The 24,494-nt window shown below is 40.1% G+C and overlaps 1 protein-coding gene across 7 annotated transcripts in view; it reads right to left on the bottom strand.

Moving 5' to 3' along the window:
* Positions 1-15,710, bottom strand: part of LOC139381373 (protein bicaudal C homolog 1-like) — a 73,779-nt gene extending 58,069 nt beyond the window's left edge. For 4 of the 7 annotated variants that reach the window (XM_071124849.1, XM_071124851.1, XM_071124853.1 and 1 more), the window contains exon 1: positions 15,301-15,675. In XM_071124849.1, the coding sequence (XP_070980950.1) occupies positions 15,301-15,493 (193 nt within the window). In that variant the 5' untranslated portion in view covers positions 15,494-15,675. Of the gene's footprint in view, positions 1-15,300 lie in introns of all 7 variants that reach the window. The other 3 variants (XM_071124850.1, XM_071124852.1, XM_071124855.1) reach the window with 3 other exon arrangements.
* Positions 15,711-24,494: the final 8,784 nt, after the last annotated feature.

Raw genomic sequence — 24,494 nt, 5'->3', positions numbered from 1 at the left:
TTGCAAGGAGGAATGGGAAAACATTTCAGTCTCTCGATGTGCAAAACTGATAGAGACATACCCCAAGCGACTTACAGCTGTAATCGCAGCAAAAGGTGGCGCTACAAAGTATTAACTTAAGGGGGCTGAATAATTTTGCACGCTAGATTTTTCAGTTTTGATTTGTTAAAAAAGTTTGAAATATCCAATAAATGTCATTCCACTTCATGATTGTGTCCCACTTGTTCTTGATTCTTCACAAAAAAATACAGTTTTATATCTTTATGTTTGAAGCCTGAAATGTGGCAAAAGGTCGCAAAGTTCAAGGGGGCCGAATACTTTCGCAAGGCACTGTAGATATGGTTAAAGTGATTATGCATATATGATGAACAGAGAGTAGCAGTAGCGTAAAAGAGGGGTTGGCGAGTGGTGGGTGGCGGGACACAATGCAGATAGCCCGGTTAGCCAATGTGCGGGAGCACTGGTTGGTCGGCACAATTGAAGTAGTATGTACGTGAATGTACAGTTAAAGTGACTATGCACATATGATAGACAGAGAGTAGCAGCAGCGTAAAAACAGGGGTTGGGGGGAGGCACACAATGCAAATAGTCAGAGTAGCCATTTGATTAGCTGTTCAGAAGTCTTATGGCTTGGGGGTAAAAACTGTTGAAAATATTTTTTGTCCGAGACTTGGCACTCCAGTACCGCTTGCCATGCGGTAAAAGAGAACAGTGGCTGGGGTCTTTGACAATTTTTAGAGCCTTCCTCTGACACTGCCTGGTGTAGAGGTCCTGGATGGCAGGCAGCTTAGCCCCAGTGATGTACTGGGCCTTATGCACTACCCTCTGTAGTGCCTTGCAACCAGTCAGAATGATCTCGATATTGCAACTGTAGAACCTTTCGAGGATCTCAGAAACCATGCCAAATCATTTTAGTTTCCTGGGGGGGAAATAGGCTTTGTCGTGCCCTCTTCACGACTGTCTTGGTGTGTTTGGACCATTCTAGTTTGTTGTTGATGTAGACACCAATGAACTTGAAGCTCTCAACCTGCTCCACTACAGCTCCGTCGATGAGAATGGGGGTGTGCTCGGTCCTCCTTTTCCTGTTGTCCACAATCATCTCCTTAGTCTTGGTTACGTTGAGGGATAGGTTGTTATTCTGGCATCACACGGCCAAGTCTCTGACCTCCTCCCTATAGGCTGTCTTGTCGTTGATCAGGCCTACCACTGTTGTGTCGTCTGCAAACTTGATGGAGTTGGAGTCGTGTCTGGCCATGCAGTCATGGGTGAACAGGGAGTACAGGAGGGGACTGAGCACGCACCCCTGTGGAGCTCCAGTGTTGAGGATCAGCGTGGCAGATGTGTTGCTACCTACCCTCACCACCTGGGCGAGACCCGTCAGGAAGTCCAGGATCCAGTTGCAGAGGGAGGTGTTTCGTCCCAGGATCCATAGCTTAGTGATGAGCTTTGAGGGTACTATGGTGTTGAACGTTGAGTTGTAGTCAATGAATAGCATTCTCACATAACTGTTCATTTTATCCAGGTGGGAAATGGCAGTGTGGAGTGCAATAGAGATTGCATCATCTGTGGATCTGTTTGGGCGGTATGCAAATTGGAGTGGGTCTAAGGTTTCTGGGATAATGGTGTTGATGTGAGCCATTACCAACCTTTTAAAGCACTTCATGGCTACAGACGTGAGTGCTACGGGTCTGTAGTCATTTAAGCAGGTTGCCTTTGTGTTCTTGGGCACAGTGGCTATGGTGAACTGTTTGGCCATAATGACCATTGATATGTTTGGAGGAAAAAGGGGGAGGATTGCAAGCCGAAGAACACCATCCCAAACCATGAAGCACGGAGGTGGCAGCATCATGTTGTGGGGGTGCTTTGCTGCAGGAGGGACTGGTGCACTTCACAAAATAGATGGCATCATGACAGAGGAAAATTATGTGGATATATTGAAGCAACATCAAGACATCAGTCAGGAAGTTAAAGCTTGGTCGCAAATGGGACTTCCAAATAGACAATGACCCCAAACATACTTCCAAAGTTGTAGCAAAATGGCTGAAGGAAAACAAATTCAAGGTATTGGAGTGGCCATCACAAACCCCTCACCTCAATCCTAGAGAAATGTTGTGCAGAACTGAAAAAGCATGTGCAAGTAAGGAGGCCTACAACCTGACTCAGTTACACCAGCTCTGTCAGTAGGAATGGGTCAACATTCATCCAACTTATTGTGGGAAGCTTGTGGAAGGCTACCCGAAACGTTTGATCCAAGTTAACCAATTTAAAGGCAATATACTCAATTAGTATTTGGTAGCATGTAAACTTCTGACCCACTGGGAATGTGATGAAAGAAAAGAAAGCTGAAGTAAATCATTCTCTACTATTATGCTGACATTTCACATTCTTAAAATAAAGTGGTGATCCTAACTGACCTGAAACAGGGAATTTTTACTAGGATTAAATTTCAGGAATTGTGACAAACTGAGTTTAAATGTATTTGGCTAAGGTGTATGTAAACTTCCGACTTAAACTGTACATTTCAATATGTGTACCTACTTTTTAAGTAAATATCTGCTGTCAACTTGTGCAATACGTTAGGTGAAATGAAGAACAGGATCTTTATCTCCTGTCACAATTTTCCGTTGGGACTGCAGGTAAACTTCCTCATTCACGTGGTTTATGAGCTGGGATCTTATCAATAAATAAAAGGCACAAAATTGCTGAGGGTTCACAAGGAGGGCATGTGTTAAGCTGTATTGTTGCATCACCTTCTGGTATAAAAACCATGGAAAATAAAACAAAACACTAAGTGAGAATAGGCATTGGCTTGACATGTCAAAGTGGACAGGGATGAAAAATAAGTGTCATACTCTCACAAGGCTTTAGCAGTGGAATTATTAAGTTTGGAGCTTTTTGGGGCATGAAAAGTAAGGAAAACCCAAAGGCACCAGCTAAAACTCTAAATCATTAGGCCTGGTGAGACAAATCCTGATGGGGCAGCAGTAACAGAGTGACTTAAGCACAGATGATATTGGGGTATAGACTAGAAGAGCAAGGCTTTGGTAGCCTACTTAGTGTGTTTATGTTTTAGAACTAAAGCGAAAACACATAAAACTATCTTTGCTTTGACACAAATAGTAAAACAATAAATACTAAATGACCAGTAATCACCGGTTTAAAAAGAGAAGGACCATTAATACAAGGTAAATTAATACTTATGGTGGCTTAATTACCAACAGCTAATATATCACAGATACAAAGAAATCAATGTCAGCATATTAAGACTGAGATGGATCTGCCAAATGCTGGAGCAAACAAATTCTAGGTTCTGAACCTCTGAAATTTCTGTCCAAACTCTCGTGTGCACTTGTGAGCGGTTTGTATGTCCTTAGGCCAAGTCTGAACGAACTACTACCACTCACAGATAGAATGGAGTGGAATATAGAAAGAGCAGGATGTTTTCTCACCATGATTCTCCACCAACCAGAGGCTCTCAAGCTGAACACTATGAACTTCAGTACCTATCAGCTGATTCAACATGGACCCGACAAAGTGAAGTAAGGGAAGTATTTTTAAAACACACCTGCATACATGCCCAACTGCGCACTCCCCCACATGCACATACACACTTTAGTTATTGCTTAAGACAAAAAATAATTCACCAGTCATTAATGTGCTGCATGCAATACTACGCCGTTTCAATCTTGCCATCCCCATCCTTCTCTCTGAGAAATGATATGACAGTGGGTTAAGATGGATCTACATGTAAACCTATAATAAAGGACCACTGGAATGTTTAGGCAGGACGATAAACAGAAGGATGAGTCACTGACAAGCCTGTTCAAATAAATCTACTCTAAATGAGCAGGATCAAAGACCTGATATTTTCATCCCGTCTACAGTATCACCTTATAACAGACAGGTTGCTGGCAGCACTTGAGTGGGAAATCAAAATGAAAACAGATACAGAGAGTATTATTTAGTCTCTTCTTCTGTGGTCCATAGACAAACCATCACACAGGTTTGCATCCATTCACTAAACTTCAGTTGCCAAGTAGGTCTCAACTCCCACACTATGAACACAAGTAAGGACAGTAAACACAGAAGAACCAGGGAAGTAGTAGCAGTGTTTCGCCTATATTTATTTAGCAGCGGCGCAACGCTGAAAGATGCACTTTTAAGATCAGAGTGACAAGTTACAACATTGAATTGCCCGAGAAACCTCCTGTAATCCTGGAAGTGTAGCCAACCCTTTAAATATATGTACAGTGCACTCAAAAAAGTATTCAGACCCCTTGACTTTTTCCACATTTTGTTACATTACAGCCTTATTCTAAAATTGATTAAATAGTTTTTTCCCCCTCATCAATCTACAAACAATACACCATAATGAAAAAACAGGTTTTTGGATTTTCTCTCTCAATTTATTACAAATATTTTAAATTAAAATATCAAATGTACATAAGTATTCATACACTTACTCAGTACTTTGTTGAAGCACTTTTGGCAGCGATTACAGCCTTGAGTCTTCTTGGGCATGACGCTACAAGCTGGGCACACCTGAATTTGGGGAGTTTCTCCCATTCTTCTCTGCAGATCCTCTCAAGCTCTGTCAGGTTCTACACAGCTATTTTCAGGTCTTTCTAGAAATGTTCCATTGGGTTCAAGTCCAGGCTCTGGCTGGGCCACTCAAGGACATCCTTCCATGTAATAATTATGGAGGCCATTGTGTTCTTGGGGACCTTTGATGCTGCAGACATTTTTTTCGTACCGTTCCCCAGATCTGTGCCTCGACACAATCCTGTCTCAGAGCTCTAGGGACAATTCCTTCGACCTCATGGCTTGGTTTTTGCTCTCTAAATTATGTCAAATCAATTTAATTTACCACAGGTGGACTACAATCAAGTTGTAGAGACATCTCAAGGATGAGCTCAATTTTGAGTCTCATATCAAAGGGTCTGAATAGTTATGTAAATAAGGTATCTGATTTTTATTTTAAAGAAATTAGCATACATTTCTAAGAACCTGTTTTCTCTTTGTCATTATGGGGTAATGTGTGTAGATTGAGCAACATTTTTTATTTAATCCATTTTTAGAAATAAGGTTGTAACGTAACAACATTTGGAAAAAAGTAAAGGGATCTGAATTCTTTCCGAATGTACTGTATGCCCCAGGAAGACCCAAGCCCTTATTGTGTTCCTGTCCAGAACGCAGACTGCTGTCATCTCCAAATGGCTCCTTTCACAGGGAAAAAAAGTATGTGCAGTTGCCAGGCAACTGTGAAATAATAAATACATAAATAAACAAACTCCCAGATGTGTAATGTTGCAGTGGAGTTGACATAGTGCCAGTACTTGACTCAGTTACCAAGGTCATCAGGTTGAGAAAATATGATACAGAGCTTACACAACTCACAACTCAACATCCATAAACACTAGACAGTTTAAGACATGCGACATAAACAGTTAAAAATAAAACGCACTGCTAACGAAATTGTTCCTTTTTCCAACTATAAATACAAGACAAATGGGCAATTCCACAGTGACGGAATTACTCTGACACTCAGACATTTCACTTTAAAAAAAGGTATGACAAACAAAAAACATTGATTTCAAAAAGTTCAACAAACTATATACAAATTCTATGCACAATGACAACTTCGAACAATTTACAAAGTAAAAAAAAATATTACTGGAAAAAATTTGCAGATACATTTTTCAAACAGAATTACAGTAAAATCTCCCTCAGTTTTATTCTGTTATCAAAGTTTGTATCATCTGCACAGTTTTTCCTGTAAATGTGTTTTTGTAAAATATTCTGTGGAAATTGTTGAAAGTACTCCTTGTCCATGGAGTATGGTTTGTTAAACTTTGAAAATCAATGGTTTTTGTTTGGTATACATTTTAAAGTGGAAATCTGAGTTTCAGCGTAAATCCATTACCATGGAATTGCCCATAACAAAAAATAGGAGACAAACAATAAAACATATCTACAACCACTGAGTCAGTCTGTTGGTTTAATTGCTAAGTAAAAGGCAAGATAATCAGGTGAAGGAATGATGCGTTATCACATCCAGGGCATCTGGGTATTTTCCCATTTCACCCCATGTGTGAATTGTGAGTGAGTTGTTGCAAACTTTCCAGAAACATTTCACAACCTGAGCATTCTCCTAGTACCTGGTATGTAGTGTGAGATCTAGCTCCATCAGAGGGTCTGGAGGAGTGTCTCTCACCCCAAACTTCTTGTTTTGCATTTTATAGCAGCCGTAAACCAGACAGAATGTAAATCTGCACTTTGAAGGTGCAGAAGAAAAAGGGCTTTAAGGGAAGTAAAAACAAAAAAAAACAGGTATTCATTTCACCTCATTTACAGTTCCAGAAGCAGAGAAATGGGTCAGAGAGCTCAAGTTAAGTCAGACCATTGAAATACAATTCCAGGTTTTATTTTCATGAGTAAAGAAACAGGTTTTTCCACAAGACCCAAGCTAAATTATATTAGGGGATCTTGAAAGCTTCATTATGCTTTGGAGATAGGACTTCACTGCATTAGAAAAGTTGAACATAATTGTATCACCATTTTTCCAGAAAAGGTTGGAAGAGAGGGGAACTACAGTCTACAGAAGGCACAGATCCAGATAAAATTACAGTATGATTAGAAAATTAATTAAATCATTTTTAATCACATACCGTTTTGGCATAATGTATGCTTCCCACGATGTTGAGAAGCACTGCACTGCGTGCTGTTAAAGCTCCAATTATTTTATTCTACTATGGTATATTTAGGTTTACACAACTTTGAGCTCCCTCAAGATCCGTTACAGTAACGTCCACAGTAAACACCACTTAAAATAGCCCATTAGTTTAATAGTATATGACTTTGGACCCTTTCAATGTCTGACAGCATGTGGTTCTGGAGGTTAAAACAACAGGCCTGTGTTCTCCTGCAGTAGAGAGAGAGCCTACAGCACATTCCCCACACAACACTCACTTCCTGTCAAAAGCTCTTACTCAGCACCAAGGAGGAAGACAAGAATGGGGGCCTGTATACACACGCACACTCCACACTGTTTCAAGACAGAATGTGGACATGTGCAGCAGAGAGGAGACATACCCTTTTTTGCCATTTTGACCCAGTTTGTGAGTCTGCCTTTTTCCATACAGAATCAGTTTTACATACGAGCTCAGCATCAACGTACTCGGTTCTATTCCTATTGGGCGAGAGTGGGTAATGTTGCAGGGCATGGACTACTTGGTGTCACTGTACAGTTAGTTATTGTTACAGGCTTTGTTTTTTCCATTTATGTTTTGTGGTTGGACTTTAGCACGTATAGCTCATTGGCCCGTGGGGCGCACCAACTGGTGTCACCTCGTTGGTCAGTGTGTGTTACATCTGTGCTGGTTGCCATCATTGTTGGGAGGGTATTTCACCTGTACTGGCCCAGTGCTCCAGTTGTCTTGAGAGATGTGGAAGGTCAACACCTTTATTTGGCTCTCCCTATTTTGATTTCTAGACAAACAATCCTTTATCCAAATCCCCTGGTTTCGTTTTGCACCACTTTTTTGTTTGGCTTCCTGTCTTTAACTTTAGTGTTTTTCTTTTGTTTGCCTCTTCTTGGGCAAATTTAGTGGGCGCTCAGTGGACACCCCCAAGAGTGCCTTTCAGAACCCCCCTGTTTCGTTTTGGTTGTTGGTCAGGTGACTCTGTTCCCCTTTCTGTTTGAGCAACATTTTTGGTTCTTGCTGAGGAACATGACACTAATGACATTTGGTTAGCATGAAATGAACAATAAAATGTAAGTCTCCAAATACACATCTGTTTACCTTGCTTGTAACTATGGAAACTACTCATACATGGACATATTCACATTTGTTTTTAGAAATTGAGGCAACGCTTTCCCACACTGGAGTGAATAAAAATCCTCTTATTATACTGAACAAAAAGATACAGTTCATATAAGGAAATCAGTCAATTAGGTCCTAATCTAGGGATTTCACATGACCGGGAAGACAGATATGCATCTGTTGGTCAAAGATACCTTGAAAAAAGGTAGGGGTGTGGATCAGAAAACCAGTCAGTATCTGGTGTGACCACCATTTGCCTCATGCAGTAAGACATCCCTTTCACAATGAGTTGATCAGGCTGTTGATTGTGGCCTGTGGAATGTTGTCCCACTCCTCTTAAATGGCTGTGCGACGTTGCTGGATATTGGCAGGAAATGGAACACGCTATCATACACTCGATCCAGAGCATCCCAAACATGCTCAATCTGTGACATGTCTGGTGAGTTTGCAGGACATGGAAGAACTGGGACATTTTCAGCTTGCAGAAATTGTGTACAGATCCTTGCGACATCATCATTCTGAAACATGAGGTGATGGCGGCGGATGAATGGCACGACAATGGGCCTCAGGATCTCATCATGGTATCTCTGTGCATTCAAATTGCCATCAATAAAATGCAGTTGTGTTCATGGTCTGAAGGTTATGCCTGCTCATACCATAACCCCACCGGCATGGGGGTACTCTTTTCACAAGGTTGACGTCAAACAAACAAATTTGTGCACAACATTTGAGAGAAAGAAGCTTTTTGTGCATACGGAACATTTCTGGGATCTTTTATTTCAACTCATGAAACATGGATCAACACTTTACATGTAGCTTTTATATTTTTATAGAACTCCACACCACATTCAAGTTCTTCCTGCACCAAAGTACTTGAGGTAAGGTGACCAGATTTTGGAAATTAAATGCACAAGAAAAAAAGTGGAAAAAATGATTTGTTTTTATTAATTATAGCACAGATATGTACTAACCCATCCACAGTTCTCGTTATCTTATCCTTTCTAGTAATTATAGAATCACCCATGTTTTGTAGCCAAGCATGTTGTTCATGTGGTGGTTAAAATGTAGCCCATCACTGATCAAACATTCTCAGAAGGTCTCATAAGGTCTGAACAAACGAGTTTTACATACAAATCTGATTGGACACAGGGTTTGATTATTTAAATATCAGCCTCAATTTAACTTCCAGAGTTGCTTTTTTCATTCTGAGAGCTAATCAGTGACATTTCCGGGGATGCTCGAACTCGGGACAGGCCACCAAAACCGGGGACTTACCCCGGAAATCAAGGATGTCTGGTCATCCTAACTTGAGGGCTACAGACAGTTTGACACCTTACAATCATTAATGGATTTAAAACAGGTAATGCATTGACAGGAAATTTGAAGCATTTCAATATGACCATGTCATTTTATTTAGAAGTAGGGCACCAAAACAAATTGTAATAATCTGTAACGGAGGTTCTCCATGGTCAGGGGACTTTTATTATTATTATTCAGCTCATTATTTCCCATAATTCTTCGGAAAAAGGATCTGATCCAAACTGGTAGGGAAAATATGCCACATACCCACTAACACGGTTTAGGATATTTCCTTCTAATGTGGTGATGTACAGTGTAGTCATCATGATGTTTCTGGATAACTGTTTCTCTCTGACAACAACCCCTACTCTCCTCCAACTTAAAATCTTACACACTCCCTTCAGCTCAAAAACTCTGATACAGATAGCAGGGGAAACAGACAAAACAGAGGACACTATAAATATGTGTATATCCTCAGCCCCACTTAGTATACACGTATCAATTCAGTTAGAAGTGATACAATGCCTCTCAAAGTAAAAACAGTCTTGACATACAGTAGATCCGTGTGTGTGAACGTGTTGGAGAAAATATGTATTTCAACACCTCATGACCATCTGGAACAACAGATACTGGCTTAATGGATTTTATAGGGAGGATTGGAAAGAAGTCACGCTGCAATGCAAGCCAAGAGAGACCTATGTATGGCTATTCAGATAAGATGTCTTATTACTTCACAAAATAAAAACACACATTCCTAACAGTTTTTTTTTTACTACTCTAAATGAAGACTTCCAAAACTTCTCAAAGCTGGAGGTTGAGATGGGAGGAAATGTTGTTAAGCACCTTTAAAACATTAGCAAGGCTTTATACAGATCCTTGTCCTTTTGCATAGTGCAGGTTACACAAGTTTCAAAGCAAGGGAGTCCAGAGATACGGTCACAGACAATAAAACCTGGAGTAAACATATACTGGAAGTTCCCACACAATGATTTCATTATGGGTCAAACTCTGGGCTGTGTCCACTTCAGGACAGAGTCCCACATCAACAAAGCCCTCTCCTCTAATGAAAACAGAGCCAGATGTTACAACGCTGACGATAACATGTAAGGACCAATCAGAGCATCCTAAACAGGCTTGGAGGTACATATACAGTGCATTCGAAAAGTATTCAGAGCCCTTCCCTTTTCCACATTTTGTTACATTACAGCCTTATTCTAAAATTGATTCCATTGTTTCCCCCCCTCAATCTAAACACAATACCCCATAATAACAAAGTGAAAACAGGTTTTTAGAATCTTTGCAAAATTACAAATTAAAAAAGGGAGGTAACCAAGAACCCGATGGTCACTCTGACAGAACTCCAGTTCCTCTGTGGAGATGGGGGAACCTTCCAGAAGGACAACCATCTCTGCAGCACTCCATCAATCAGGCCTCTATGGTAGAGTGACCAGCGGAAGCCACTCCTCAGTAAAAAGGCACATGACAGCCCGCTTGGAGTTTGCCAAAAGGCACCTAAAGGACTCTCAGATTCTCTGTTCTGATGAAGCTGAGATTGAACTCTTTGGCCTGAATGCCAAGCCTCACATCTGGAGGAAACCTGCCACCATCCCTACGATGAAGCATGGGGGTGACAGCATCATGCTGTGGGGATGTTTTTCAGCAGCAGGGATTGGGAGACTAGTCAGGATTGAGGGAAAGCTGAACGGAGCAAAGTACATAGAGATCCTTGACGAAAACCTGCTCCAGAGCGCTCAGGACCTCAGACCGCGGTGAAGGTTTAACTTCCAACATGACAATGACCCTAAGCACACAGCCAAGACAACGCAGGAGTGGCTTTGGGACAAGTCTCTAAATGTCCTTGAGTGGCCCAGCCAGAGCTAGGATTTGAACCCAATATTACTTCTCTGGAAAGACCTGACAATAGCTGTGCAGCAACGTTCCCCATCCAACCTGACAGAGCTTGAGAGAATCTTCCGAGAAGAATGGGAGAAACTCCCCAAATACAGCTTGTAGCATCATACCTAAGAAGATTTGAGGCTGTAATCGCTGCCAAAGGTGCTTCAACAAAGTACTGAGTAAAAGAGTCTGATTACTTATGTAAATGTAATATATTTCCGTTTTTTTATATATATATAAAAAAAAAGGTTTTTGCTTTGTCATTATGGGGAATTGTCTATTGATGGGGGGGGGATTTAATACATTTTAGAATAAGGCATAACAAAACGTGGAAAAAGTCACGGGGTCTGAATACTGCTTAATGCACTGGTTAATTGTGCATATATACATTTTTAAAAACACAAGGATACTCTTACTAATGTTGATGAAAGAATGTCTTTAAAAAAAATTACAAGCCCCATGGGATAGAGTACATCCTGGAACTCCACCAGATAAGAGGTAGTAGATAAAGGCTATTGCTGTTTCACGGTTGAGATTGTATGACCACTCACCCTGAACCACTTAGATTCTCAATAGGATTGCCTTAATTCCTTACATCCTTTCCTCCCCTCCTTTTTGAAAAAGGTGAAAGGTAATCGAGGAGGAAACAAATACACTTGTATAAAATTAAAACTATCCTTTTCCACTAGGGCAATTTATGGTTACAGAGGTGGAATCCTCAAATACATGTATAACGTGGTTAAAAAAAGAAATGTAACTAGTTATGCTAGACATTTTATTGATAAAACAAGTAGTAATGTAAATGTATGCATGCTTTTCTCCTGAGAGTACAACAGCTGTTTCAAAGGGGGTGTGGCGGATTTCAAAATTATTCCACCAGAGGCACTCGAGGAGAGGAGCAAACTCCTCTGTTTACCTATTAACAAATTGACACACTCATACATATGGCGACCACTTATCGGTTTTCGGGTCAAGGAGGAAAAGAAGAAGGGATGAGTTGAGGAGGATTGACTTCTCCCAATTGAGAAAAGGCCAATGATTGACCAGAGATGGAAACAAAGAGTAATATTCACTTCATGCCATGGGCTGAATGTTAATGTGGAGAATTCCTGCCATGGTCATAGAAGGCACTAGAAAACAACATGTTAAAGAGATTGCCTCTGTGCACGCACACACACGCACAACGTTGCATACAGTATGTCCGGCAGACTTGGGTTTAGGGACGCCCTCTTGTTAAGTTGTTTTCCTGGAAAAGGCAGGGATGACATGGAGCTTTAAGGAATGCAGAGCAGAGTAGCAGCAACGGGGCCACAACCAGGTGGAGCTGAGCTGGAAGTGAGTGTGAGTGTGTGAGAGAGACAGAGAAATGGGGGTTACTTTAAAACCAGCTGCCATAATTCCTGTATACAAAAGACAAACTGCATATTTTCTTTTAACCAAAAAAAGAAAACAAGGCCATTAAATTAAATTAACAATGAGTGCATCCTCAAAATCCTCAGGCTCGCCAGAATTTAAGAGCAGGTTTGATAACTGTGCTCCAATTAAACAATGATTTTTACTATAACGTCCACCCAAACAGACCTGGATTATATTGGGCACACTCATACACTGAGGAGAGACTTAGAGCATGAAACATTCATCAGATATTAACTCGTCATAATCAAGAGTACTGTAATGAAAAAGAAAATAATCAAGGGAGAGTAGAGCAAACAGAATCCCACTGACTAGACATCTTCATATCCAACAGGATAAGAAAGAACAGTCAAGACAGACTAAGGCATGGGTTGTCTTGTGTCAAGCTGAATATGAAACCCCTTGTTTTGTATGATATTATTTGAGCTTTCATGGGTTGTTTTCATTGGGTTGATTATCTCATATCTTGTTAATGTTCCCCGTGTGGTCTCCTTTGGCTGTTTCTCCAGCCGATGGCGACTCACTATCTTCATGTGAGATTGATAGAGAATCTTCTTCAGTTACATAACGCTGGAATCTTCCTCTACAAGATTGTGTGTTGCAATAACGGATGATGGTCTCATCCTTTACACACTCCTAGGGACGTCTCATTAGAGACTGACCACACACAAACCTGACATCAGTCATTTAACTGTTCACTGACATGACAGTGACAGAGATTGATGATTAGATAGGAGAGTGAAAAAAATTATCACCACCTGGAAAACTATAACATTGGATGCAGGTCTGCTTTGTATCTCAGCCAGATCTATGATATAGGTTTGTACAGTACAGCAAATATAGACTATATGATCTATTAACTAAAATGGTCTTCATAGACACTTTTAATGAGGTTAAATAAGCATTAAAAAAATGTAGGCTTTTACAATGGTGATGCTACCAATGACCAGGACATATTTGTAGGATAGTTTGGTCTCATTAAGGGGTCTTACTGAGAGAAGTGTTTTCGCCAGCTATTGAGGAAGGTAAAACTTGAGTCATGACCATAACACACACTTGCTCATAGCGACTCCCATTGGTTGAGTCGTGTGCATGCTCCTCAACTGCTGACCACAGCACAAACATTATTGATGCATGTGTGCTGACCATAGCCGTGGGAAGTAGTTTGGGTGCGGCGTTGCTGCGTTTTGCTGAGGGGGTGGGGTGGGGTAGAGCTGTAGAAACATTACTGAAGACGTCTATATCGGTCTGCTAATACAGGACTAGTAAAGGCCAAGTGCACTACTTTTTTGAAAAAATTGAAACTAAATGTATTCTGAACAAAAATATAAATGCACCATGTAAAGTGTTGGTCCCATGTTTCATGAGCTGAAGCAAATGTTCCCAGAAATGTTCCATACACACGAAAAGCTTATTTATCTAAAATGTAATGCACTCACAAGTAACCCGGATGACGCTGGGCCAATTGTACGCTGCCCAATGAGTCTCCCGGTCGCAGCCGGCTGCGACAGAGCCTGGACTCGAACCCAGAATCTCTAGTGGCACAGCTAGCACTGCCTTAGAATACTGCGCCACTCGGGAGGCCCCAGCATTTGTAACTTGGGTCTGATAATTATCTGTACAAAACCGTTAATCTGATAGTACTTGTGGAATATACAAATACTTGCTTGATGTTCTCCAGGTTCTTGAAATACTTTGCAAATGCAACTTACTTCTATGTGAAAACTGAAATGGTCTACTCTTCCTTTTCCATTTTAGTAGATGCTCTTATCCAGTGCATACATTCATACTGTTCTGTACTGATCCCCCATGGTAATCAAACCCACAATCATAGCATTTCAAGCGCCATGCTCTACCAAATGAGCCACATCATCGTCACAAACCACTTGATGTCTCAATGTCCTCAAACATTGTATTGTGCATTGTTATTCTTCATGGTGATGGAAAGTCTCAGGGTACAAACCTACATGACCATACAGTAATGTACATTTGCATTACGTGGTTTGTAAGGATGGTAAATTAATACTGCACGAAAAGTGTTTGTTTGATCAAGAAAACATTTGAATTTAATGTGGATGTTGTCTTTTCCCATAACTTTGCACCTTTTGATGTAAATGTTTGAGGAATTGTTTGTATTTTGTCTGAATACCATTAGAATGACAATCGCAGAGAAAGGGACAGGGCAACAACTCTTACAATTCCACCTATTGAATCCTGCAAGATACTGTGGATATTTATTTTTTTTGCTCCTGCTACAGACTTCTATATCAGTCTGCTAATATTAGTAAAGGCCCAATGCACTACTTTTGTGAAGAAAAATAAATAAATATATATATAATTTTTAACAGGGGGTGTTGCAGCACCCCTACTTCCCGCTGCTATAGTGGTGACCGTGACCACACGTAACAATGCTAAACTTAAGTCAGAATTAAATAACTAGTGTTGCATAAACTATTGTACCGTGTCTATAAAGTTTGTTTTGATTGAGGCAACGTTCTATATTTGACTATATGCCCATCCTAGGGGGAAAAAAATACGATATGACATTGATTATATCTCAATTCCATCCCAGCAGAAGCCACAATGTCTAGTTGCTTTCTGTGGTCAAAAGAAAGTACAAAGAAATGTTTCAAATGGTGACAAAAAAAATGTGCTGGACAGTCTAACGCTACAAAGTAATACATAGGCCTACAAATGACTGGACACGAAAATAAGCAACTGAATGTGGAGGAGAAAACTACAAATACCATATGAAGAGTAAAACATAGTTTTTGGAAGCATACCGTTGGCATCGTTCCCATTCTCAAAACAAAGGAATGTTTTAAACTTTTGCAAAACATGGCAAAAATATCTGTATTTCTTTCTTTACCTAATAACATGATTTCCAGTTTCTTGCGGTCCACTCGAAATCTCTCCTCCGTCCACTCCGGGTCTGGTAAGGCATGGGGTCCGCTCAAGTCATCCTCGGACCCGGGGACCGGGGAGTCAGTACTACGCTCGCTATTTGAGCCCTGGTCCGACTGTTGCAAGTATCCGCTCAGGGAGTCGCACTGGGTAGCCATTGCGCTGCACAGCAACGTTTCCAATGGCCACTGCGTTTCTAAAAAAAAAATGTAAACTACCACGTTGTGGATTGTAAAACCTACTTTCCCTTATTTATCTATCACTTTGAGATTTTGTCCAGACTCATTGTTGCGCATTGACTTCTTCCTCGACCGTTTCCTCGAGCCCCTCTGTTTTCCCCATTGAGTGGCGGTTTGCTGAGTCTAGAACACAAGTAAAGTTTCAGGTGTCAGACACAACTCCAATATGTGGGACTCCTCCCAAATGTAGTTTCTTTGGCATGTACTATTAATTTCTCTCATTTGTCCCAATCAACGGGTTTATTTTCCATTGACCCAGGTTTATCCGACAAAAACGTCGCAAAAAAAAAAAAAAACATTTGAAAATGTGTAATGAAGATAGGTATAGGAGGAATGTTCTATAGATCGACAACATTTGTATTCGTTCGAGAGGTGTTCATCTTCTTTTGTCTAACTTTTTTCATTGCGACAAATTATGATGTAAACGGTGTTTTCGAATAAATTAGGATTGCCGAATAATTTTGAAGGTACGCAGGTCACATGATGTCAACAAGTATCCTACCCTAACTATAAAGCTCCACTCCACATTGAATTCTAAGGGGATGAGGGATGGATTGAAATTTACAGAATGGTTACCTGGTGGAAAATGGGGGCGGGTCATGCTTTTTCAATTTCAATCAAGGGGAGGATTTAGTATTTTTGTTCAATCTAGTTCAGGGGAAGGTCGTGTAATTTATTCTCAGTGTTTTAGAATCTGTTACTAATTAGGCTATAAATTGATGTGTGCTCGATGTTGCCCCTCATCTCTGATTCTCAGCTGGTACTGCAATGTCAAGTGCGCCTATAGGCTATTTCGTGTGTTCTCAATCAAGTGATTCATTGCCTATATGCTACGGAATGCATGCTCGGGAAAAGCACAGAGCAAAATTATATTTCTATTATAGCTGCTGGGATGGTGTAAATGACATGAGGAGGACCGAAGGTCAGCATTGATAGCTTGTTACTACTATAATTTATTTGATTAAAATCAATAGGTTTCTTGCCCATGATCTATTTATCAGCGTTATTGACCTCACAATAAGCCAGATTCGAGTAACTTACATTTTAGTGCTGAAACATGAAGCAGCAGCAGCTATGCCACAATCAATCTGCCTGTTTGACAGATTCAATTAGGCTGCTATATCCATAGATTTGTCGGTCAATTCTGCCTCTGTGTCAGTGAAGGGCTGTAAGTTAAAAACCAAGACTCAAATTGATGGGGTAAGAGAGGGTATGTCATAGGCCTACCTTTTATTAAAGAAAATGGCAAAAAGCACACACCTATCCCTTGTTAGCTTAAGATTTTGAAGAAAATAAAACGGATCCGATTATACAAAGTGATCTATAACAGCTTTTTAGGGTGGCAGGTAGCCTAGTGGTTAGAGTGTTGAGCCAGTAACCGAAAGGTTGCTGGATTAAATCCCTGAGCTGACTAGGTAAAACTCTGTCATTCTACCCTGAGCAAGGCAGTTAACAACCCACTGTTCCCCAGTCGCTGTGGATGTTAATTAAGGCAGCCCCTTGCACTTCTCTGATTCAGAGGGGTTGGGATAAATGTGGAAGGCACATTTCAGTTGAAGGCATTCAGTTGTACAACTGATTAGGTATCCCTTTATTTGGTCCGCAATGCTTTATGCTAGAAACATGTCTATCCTTGCTGGCTTTTGCGTGCAACCTGAGACATGAAACAGATAGGTGGAAGGGCATACAGGCTGTAGCCAATTTATTATTGAGCAATTTACCTACATGGGTAAAGGAAACCTTTAAAAACTACTTCATTTTTATTCAACAGTAAACATGTTTCCATCCACAGCCTGTATGTGAGGAGAATCATACTGTATAAAAAAAATCATGACAGCTGTGATGAAAACAGGAAGTTTCAGTACAATTTTATAAATGCCGACGGATCATTTGTTAATTCGACATGGTAGGAACTTTTTGTATCGGTACAATTAACTATACGAGAAATGGTGGTGGAAACACCTTTATGCGCAAATATTGATATAACAACCATCATATCAAAGTAAATTTGGATTCATGCGATGATATGGTGGTTTGTGGTCCTGTGACTCGGGAAACCATAGAGTTTATTAGGCTACAGATTAAATAAATGAGGATGAACTTCACAGGGTGGTGAAAGTGCACAGTGATTGATGCTCCTTATGTTAATATTGCTGTCATTTATGTTAATACTGTGGAGTTGTTTATCCATCCTCAGTTTTCTGATATCTTATCCATTAAACCATGTAACTGTTTTAAAATCACCACTGGCCTCATGGTGAAAATCCTTGAGCAGTTTCCTTCCTCTCCGTCAACTGAGTTAGAAGGACGCCTGTATCTTTGTAATGACAAGGTGTAATTAAAAACTTCAGGGATATTCAGTGTCTGCTTTTTTATTTTTATAACATCTACCAATCGGTGCCCTTCTTTGCAAGCCATTGAACAGCCTCCCTGGTCTTTGTGGTTGAATCCAAGCTTGAAATGTACTACTCAATTAAGGGACCTTACAGATAATTGTATGTGTGGGGTACAGAGATGGGGTAGTCATTCAAAAATCACGTTAACCACAATTACTGAATACGGAATGAGTCCATGCAACTTATTATGCGATTTGTTATGCACATTTTTAGTCCCAAACTTATTTAGGCTTGTCGTAACAAAGGGGTTGAATACTTTTTGACAAGCCCTGTCATAGGCGTCCTAAGGATAGCCTTTCCCCTCCCTATTTAATCTTGCTCTTGTGACTAACTGGGTTTGAACCAGGTCTCCTGCATGTCGCAAGACTGTCTGCTCTATACCAATAGATTTGTCACAAACTGTTGTGTTAAATAGCAAACTGTGCCTACTCTGGTCTTGGCACGTGCACTCTAGCCAACAATTTGCAGATACAGTGCGGGTAGGCTTTGCGGGTTGGCTAGTCTACATGATGAGATTATTATGGATAAGAGCAAGAATATTTGTATTTGTCAAACAGCAGTCAAGCATTGATCATCCTGTCACCAGAATAAACCTGTTGACTTAAACCTATTTACTTGAAAGGATCATCAAGATCACTGTGCATTTTCACCACCCTGTGAAGTTCATCCTCATTTATTTAATCTGTAGCCTAATAAACTGTATGGTTTCCCGAGTCATAGGGGGGGACCACAAACCACCATTTCATCGCATGACTCCAAATTTACTTTGATATGATGGTTGTTATATCAATATTTGCACATAGAGGTGTTTCCACCACCATTTCTTGTATAGTTAATTTTACCGATACAAAAAGTTCCTACCATGTCGAATTAACAAATGATCTGCCGGCATTTATAAAATTATACTGAAACTTCCTGTTTCCATCACAGCTGTCATAATTTTTTTTTATACAGTATGATTTTCCTCACATACAAGCTGTGGATGGAAACAAAAACAAATAAATAACAATAATCCTAGTCAGCCAGTAACTTGCCTAACTAGGCTAATTAAACACTCATGTAAATATGCACATCAGCCAAATGATACCCAACCAGCCTAAAAGTCTATTTAAAGTGAAATAGGGAGGAGAATTTTTCTTCTCAACTTTTTTAGTCACTAATTATTCAATAAACAAGCAGTGGAAAGAAGTAGTTTGACAAGTGTTCAAAAGTCAGTAACAAGTCTTTAAAATAAAGCTTCAAATATATATTCTCTACAAACCTAGTTAACATTAACTACACTGCAGTGATGATGGCGGGAGTTAGCTAGCTAGCTAGATTTGCCCCAGCAGTTTCAATTTAGCTACCTAGCTAGCTAATGGCATTTATAATCTACTTCAACAATCAGATGGGTAACTAACTAGACAATATATTTGTTTTCCCCTGGTCTGGAGTTTGTCTGAAATGTACCATTATGTTCACATGATAAGCAAACTGCTGTCATGCCTTTTCACACACCAAAAAAAAAGATGAACACAGATAAAAGAGACTATTACTTTCAAGTAGATTGTTTTCATTTAATTGCCCTCATCCTCTATTGCTCATGTGGGGAGCTACTTCCTGAGATTTGATTGATGGAACAATCCAGCCAATGTTTAGGCAGTTTTGGCAGAGGGAACTGGTTGTCAGGAGTAAAAGGTCCTGCACCCAGAGTGCAAATCACATTTTCACTTCCAAATATCTTTCTACAAACCTACAAAACATTCTACAAGCTTATAAATCTCTTGGTAATGTGATAACAGTCACAGAACTCAGAACGTGCACAGATTCAAAATCTGCAAGTGTATTTTTATTCACAACAGAATATTCATACTCATAAAATATCTTACTTTTTATTTTTTTAAATTTTATTTCACCTTTATTTAACCAGGTAGGCTAGTTGAGAACAAGTTCTCATTTGCAACTGCGACCTGGCCAAGATAAAGCGTAGCAATTCGACACATACAACACATGGAATAAACAAAACATACAGTCAATAATACAGTAGAACAAAGGAAAACAAAAAGCCTATATACAGTGAGTGCAAATGAGGGAAGTTAAGGAAATAAATAAGCCATGGTGGCGAAGTAATTACAATATAGCAATTAAACACTGGAAAGGTAGATCGGCAGAAGAAGAATACTTGCTAATCTTATTGAATGTATTCAAATGTCAAATTACAAGTTTAGCAAGTTCCTTGGTGTCCACATCAACAACAAACTAGAATGGTCCAAACACACCAAGACAGTCGTGAAGAGGACTCAACAAAGCCTATTCCCCCTCAGGAAACTAAAAAGATTTGGCATGGGTCCTGAGATCCTGAAAAGGTTCTACAGCTGCAACATCGAGAGCATCCTGTTGCATCACTGCCTGGCACAGCAATTGCTCGGCCTCTGACCGCAAGGCACTACAGAGGGTAGTGCGTACGGCCCAGTACATCACTAGGGCTAAGCTGCCTGCCATCCAGGACCTCTACACCAGAAGAAGGAAGGCCCTAAAAAGAAGAAGTCAGAAGAAGGCCCTGAAAATTGTCAAAGACCCCAGCCATAGACTGTTCTCTCTTCTACCGCATGGCAAGCGGTACCGGAGTGTCAAGGACAAAAAGGCTTCTCAACAGTTTTTACCCCCAAGCCACAAGACTCCTGAACAGGTAATCAAATGGCTACCCGGACTATTTGCATTGTGTGCCTCCCTCCCAACCCCTCTCTTTACGCTGCTGGTACGCTCTGTTTATCATATAGTCTTATGAAAAAGTTTGGGCACCCCTGACAATTTCCATTTATAAATAATTGGGTGTTTGAATCAGCAATTTCATTTTGATCTATCAAATAACTGATGGACACAGTAATATTTCAGTAGTGAAATGAGGTTTATTGGATTAACAGAAAATGTGCAATATGCATTAAAAAAAAATGAGACAGGTGCATATATTTGGGCACCCCAATAGAAAAATCACATCAATATTTAGTAGAGCCTCCTTTTGCTAAAATAACAGCCTCTAGACACTTCCCATAGCCTCTGATGAGTGTCTGGATTCTGGATTAAGGTATTTTGGACCATTCCTCCTTACAAAACATCTCCAGTTCAGTTAGGTTTGATGGTTGCCGAGCATGGACAGCCCGCTTCAAATCATCCCACAGATTCTCAATGATATTCAGGTCTGGGATGGCCATTACAGACCATTGTACTTGTTCCTCTGCATAAATGCCCGGGTAGATTTTGAGCAGTGTTTTGGGTCGTTGTCTTGTTGAAATATCCAGCCCCGGCGTAACTTAGACTTTGTGACTGATTCTTCAACATTATTCCCAAGAATCTGCTGATATTGAGTGGAATCCATGCGACCTTCAACTTTAACAAGATTCCCAGTACCGGCACTGGCCACACAGCCCCACAGCATGATGGAACCCCCACCAAATTTTTACTGTGGGTAGCAAGCGTTTTTCTTGGAACGCTGTGTTCTTTTGCCGCCATGCATAACGTCCCTTGTTATGACCAAATAACTCAATCTTTGTTTCATCAGTCCACAGCACCTTATTCCAAAATGAAGCTGGCTTGTCCAAATGTGCGTTTGCATACCTCAAGCGACTCTGTGGCGTGTGTGCAGAAAAGGCTTCTTCCGCATCACTCTCCCATACAGCTTCTCCTTGTGCAAAGTGCGCTGAATTGTTGAACAATGCACAGTGACACCATCTGCAGCAAGATGATGTTGTAGGTCTTTGGAGGTGGTCTGTGGGCTGTTTTTGACCGTTCTCACCATCCTTCGCCTCCCTGATATTTTTACTTGGCCTGCCACTTCTGGCCTTAACAAGAACTGTGCCTGTGGTCTTCCATTTCCTCACTATGTTCCTCACAGTGGACACTGACAGCTTAAATCTCTGCAATAGCTTTTTGTAGCCTTCCTCTAAACCATAATGTTGAACAATCTTTGTTTTCAGGTCATTTGAGAGTTGTTTTGAGGCCCCCATGTTGCCACTCTTCAGAGGAGAGTCAAAGAGAACAACAATTTGCAATTGGCCACCTTAAATACATTTTCTCATGATTCGATGCACTTGTCTATGAAGTTCAAGGCTTAATGAGCTCTCCAAACCAATTGTGTGTTCCAATTAATCAGTGCTAAGTAGTTACAGGTATTCAAATCAACAGAATGACAAGGGTGCCCACATTTTTGCATAGCCTATTTTTCACATCTGATTTAATTTCATACAACTTAATATTGCTACACTAAAAATCTTTCTCTACTTTCCAACAAACACTGGGAGACAAATTCACCTTTCAGCAGGACAATAACCTTAAACATAAGGCAAAATCTACACTGGAGTTGCTTACCAATATGATATTGAATGTTCCTGAGTGGCCTAGTTAGTTTTGACTTAAATCGGCTTGAAAATCTATGGCAAGTCTTGAAAATGGGCAAATATTGTACAATCCAGGTGTGCAAAGCTCTTACAGACTTACCCAAAAAGACTCACAGCTGTAATCTCTGCCAAAGGTTATTCTAGAAAGTATTGACTTAGTGGTGTGAATTGATTAAATTGAGATGTAAATGAGATATTTCTGTATTTTATTTTCAATAAATTAGCAAATATTTCTAAAACATGTCATTATGGAGTATTGTATGTAGATGGGTGAGGAAAAATATGTAATCCATTTTGAATTAAGTCTGTAACACAAATAAGAGTAGGAAAGGAAAGAAAGGACAATTGGAGAATCTCAATTTCATGGTTCTCGCGTAGTCTCTACTCACCTTCTCAGAACCATTGGAGAAGAAGCTCAGAGTGGTGGGACCTCTGGCTATCTGATCCAATGGGTTTTGAGGAGGCAAGAAAAGAGAACTCAAGGAGTAGGCCTATGCAATTGGGATTCTCTCCATTACATGTAAGAAAGGGAGGATAGAAAAGAGGCTACATTTATGAAAGTGGACAGCATTTGGAGGGTAATAGGTGTTTCAGTATCAATTAAAAGCTGTGCTCCTTTAATTAGATTTTCACCAAGAGCTTGGAATGTCCCCAAATCAATTTTACAAGGACATGGAGAGGGTCTAGTGAAAGGTTGTCATTTTCAAACAGTGTTATCTAAGCCTCTACAAAGTCTTGACGATTTCACAAGTGCCAGGTAGAGTGGGACACAAATGTATTTCTAATGAGAAAAGTGTCCGCTTCATGTACATAAGTGTGCCACTAACACTGAAAGACACGCTTCAGCAAAAGTAGGGTTATGATGTTTTAGGGGTTGTAGCGTCCACCGAATAATACATTCTTGTTTCATATTTTTTTTAGACATTACCTTAATTGAACTGAACATCACAGGATTTGTGGTAGAGTGATTTATCTACCAAAAAGTGTCCCACCAATGCAGACTTCAGCTTATGTCTTCTATTCATTAAATGTTTAAGAAGCAATTCACATTCTAAAGCATCCTGAGGCAGTGTGCCCAAATTACATTCAGCCAAGGCACATTTCTTTCTTGAGTGGTATGTCGAGAGGTCAGAACATAAATAATATATACACTGCAAAATAACCACAAGAAGCTCAAACAGATATAGTACTTGAATACAATCATTTCAAACCTTGATTACATTGGGGTATGAGCACATATGCCTCTATTTATCCATGGGAATACTTAGGAACAGATTTCCTAAATAAATTACTGAGCTGATTTCCTGGTGATTTTAGTCCTTTGGCCAACAATGGAAATATATATTTTTTGCTCAGAAAACTTTGGGGGCCAAATAAAATCACCCGCGGCCACCTATTGGAACCCTGCAATACAGAAACAAGAGCCTTAATCTTTCAACTGCTTCTGTACAAATTGATACCGTGAGAACGTTGTCGATACCAGTAAAGATAGTTGAATTACCTCTGAAATTGAAACATTAATGCGCAATTTAATTTAGGCCTACATTTTACAGCAATTCAGGTAGTGCATAGGCTACATCAAGGGGACTGAACAAACAGTATGTATATTTTATTATAATTCAATGTTTAAGTTCACAATGTCAACTTTTATCCTCACCTAGGCCTAGAGCCTCTGAAGTCAGAATTCCCTGTCAAATAATTAAACCTGAGTCGCAGAAGTAAGCAACCATACCATGCCATTAACTGTTGAGGTATTGATTAGGAAAAACAAGGTAACTGTAATCGATTGGTGTAATTTGCCATTGAACTGAGCATAGCAGGTGAGAACAGGTAAATGCTGTCATCTAGTGGTGAAGTAAAAAAATGGCATGGGGACAATTTCTGAAATCTGCTGCCCTGACCAGAAAAAGCCTTAGATCTGAAAGAAATGGACAGGTATAAAAACCAATGTGCTAGAAGCCCCAATTTCCCCTCTGATATGATAAGAGGGTGCTTTTTGATGTTGCCATAATGTAGCTTCCTTTTCAATCACTTCAGTTAAAGGGTTGATGCACAATGGGAAAGAAATACTGTACTTCTCTAAACACTAAGGTCCAGAACTGGGAATCACAATACAACACATCTCCAGTATCACAATAAAGACAAGATCCA

The sequence above is a fragment of the Oncorhynchus clarkii genome, chromosome 23 (genome assembly GCF_045791955.1).
Source record: "Oncorhynchus clarkii lewisi isolate Uvic-CL-2024 chromosome 23, UVic_Ocla_1.0, whole genome shotgun sequence".
Classification (NCBI taxonomy): Eukaryota; Metazoa; Chordata; class Actinopteri; order Salmoniformes; family Salmonidae; genus Oncorhynchus; species Oncorhynchus clarkii.
Note: the sequence above shows the minus strand (reverse complement) of the source record. Positions and strands in the feature narration are given on the sequence as shown.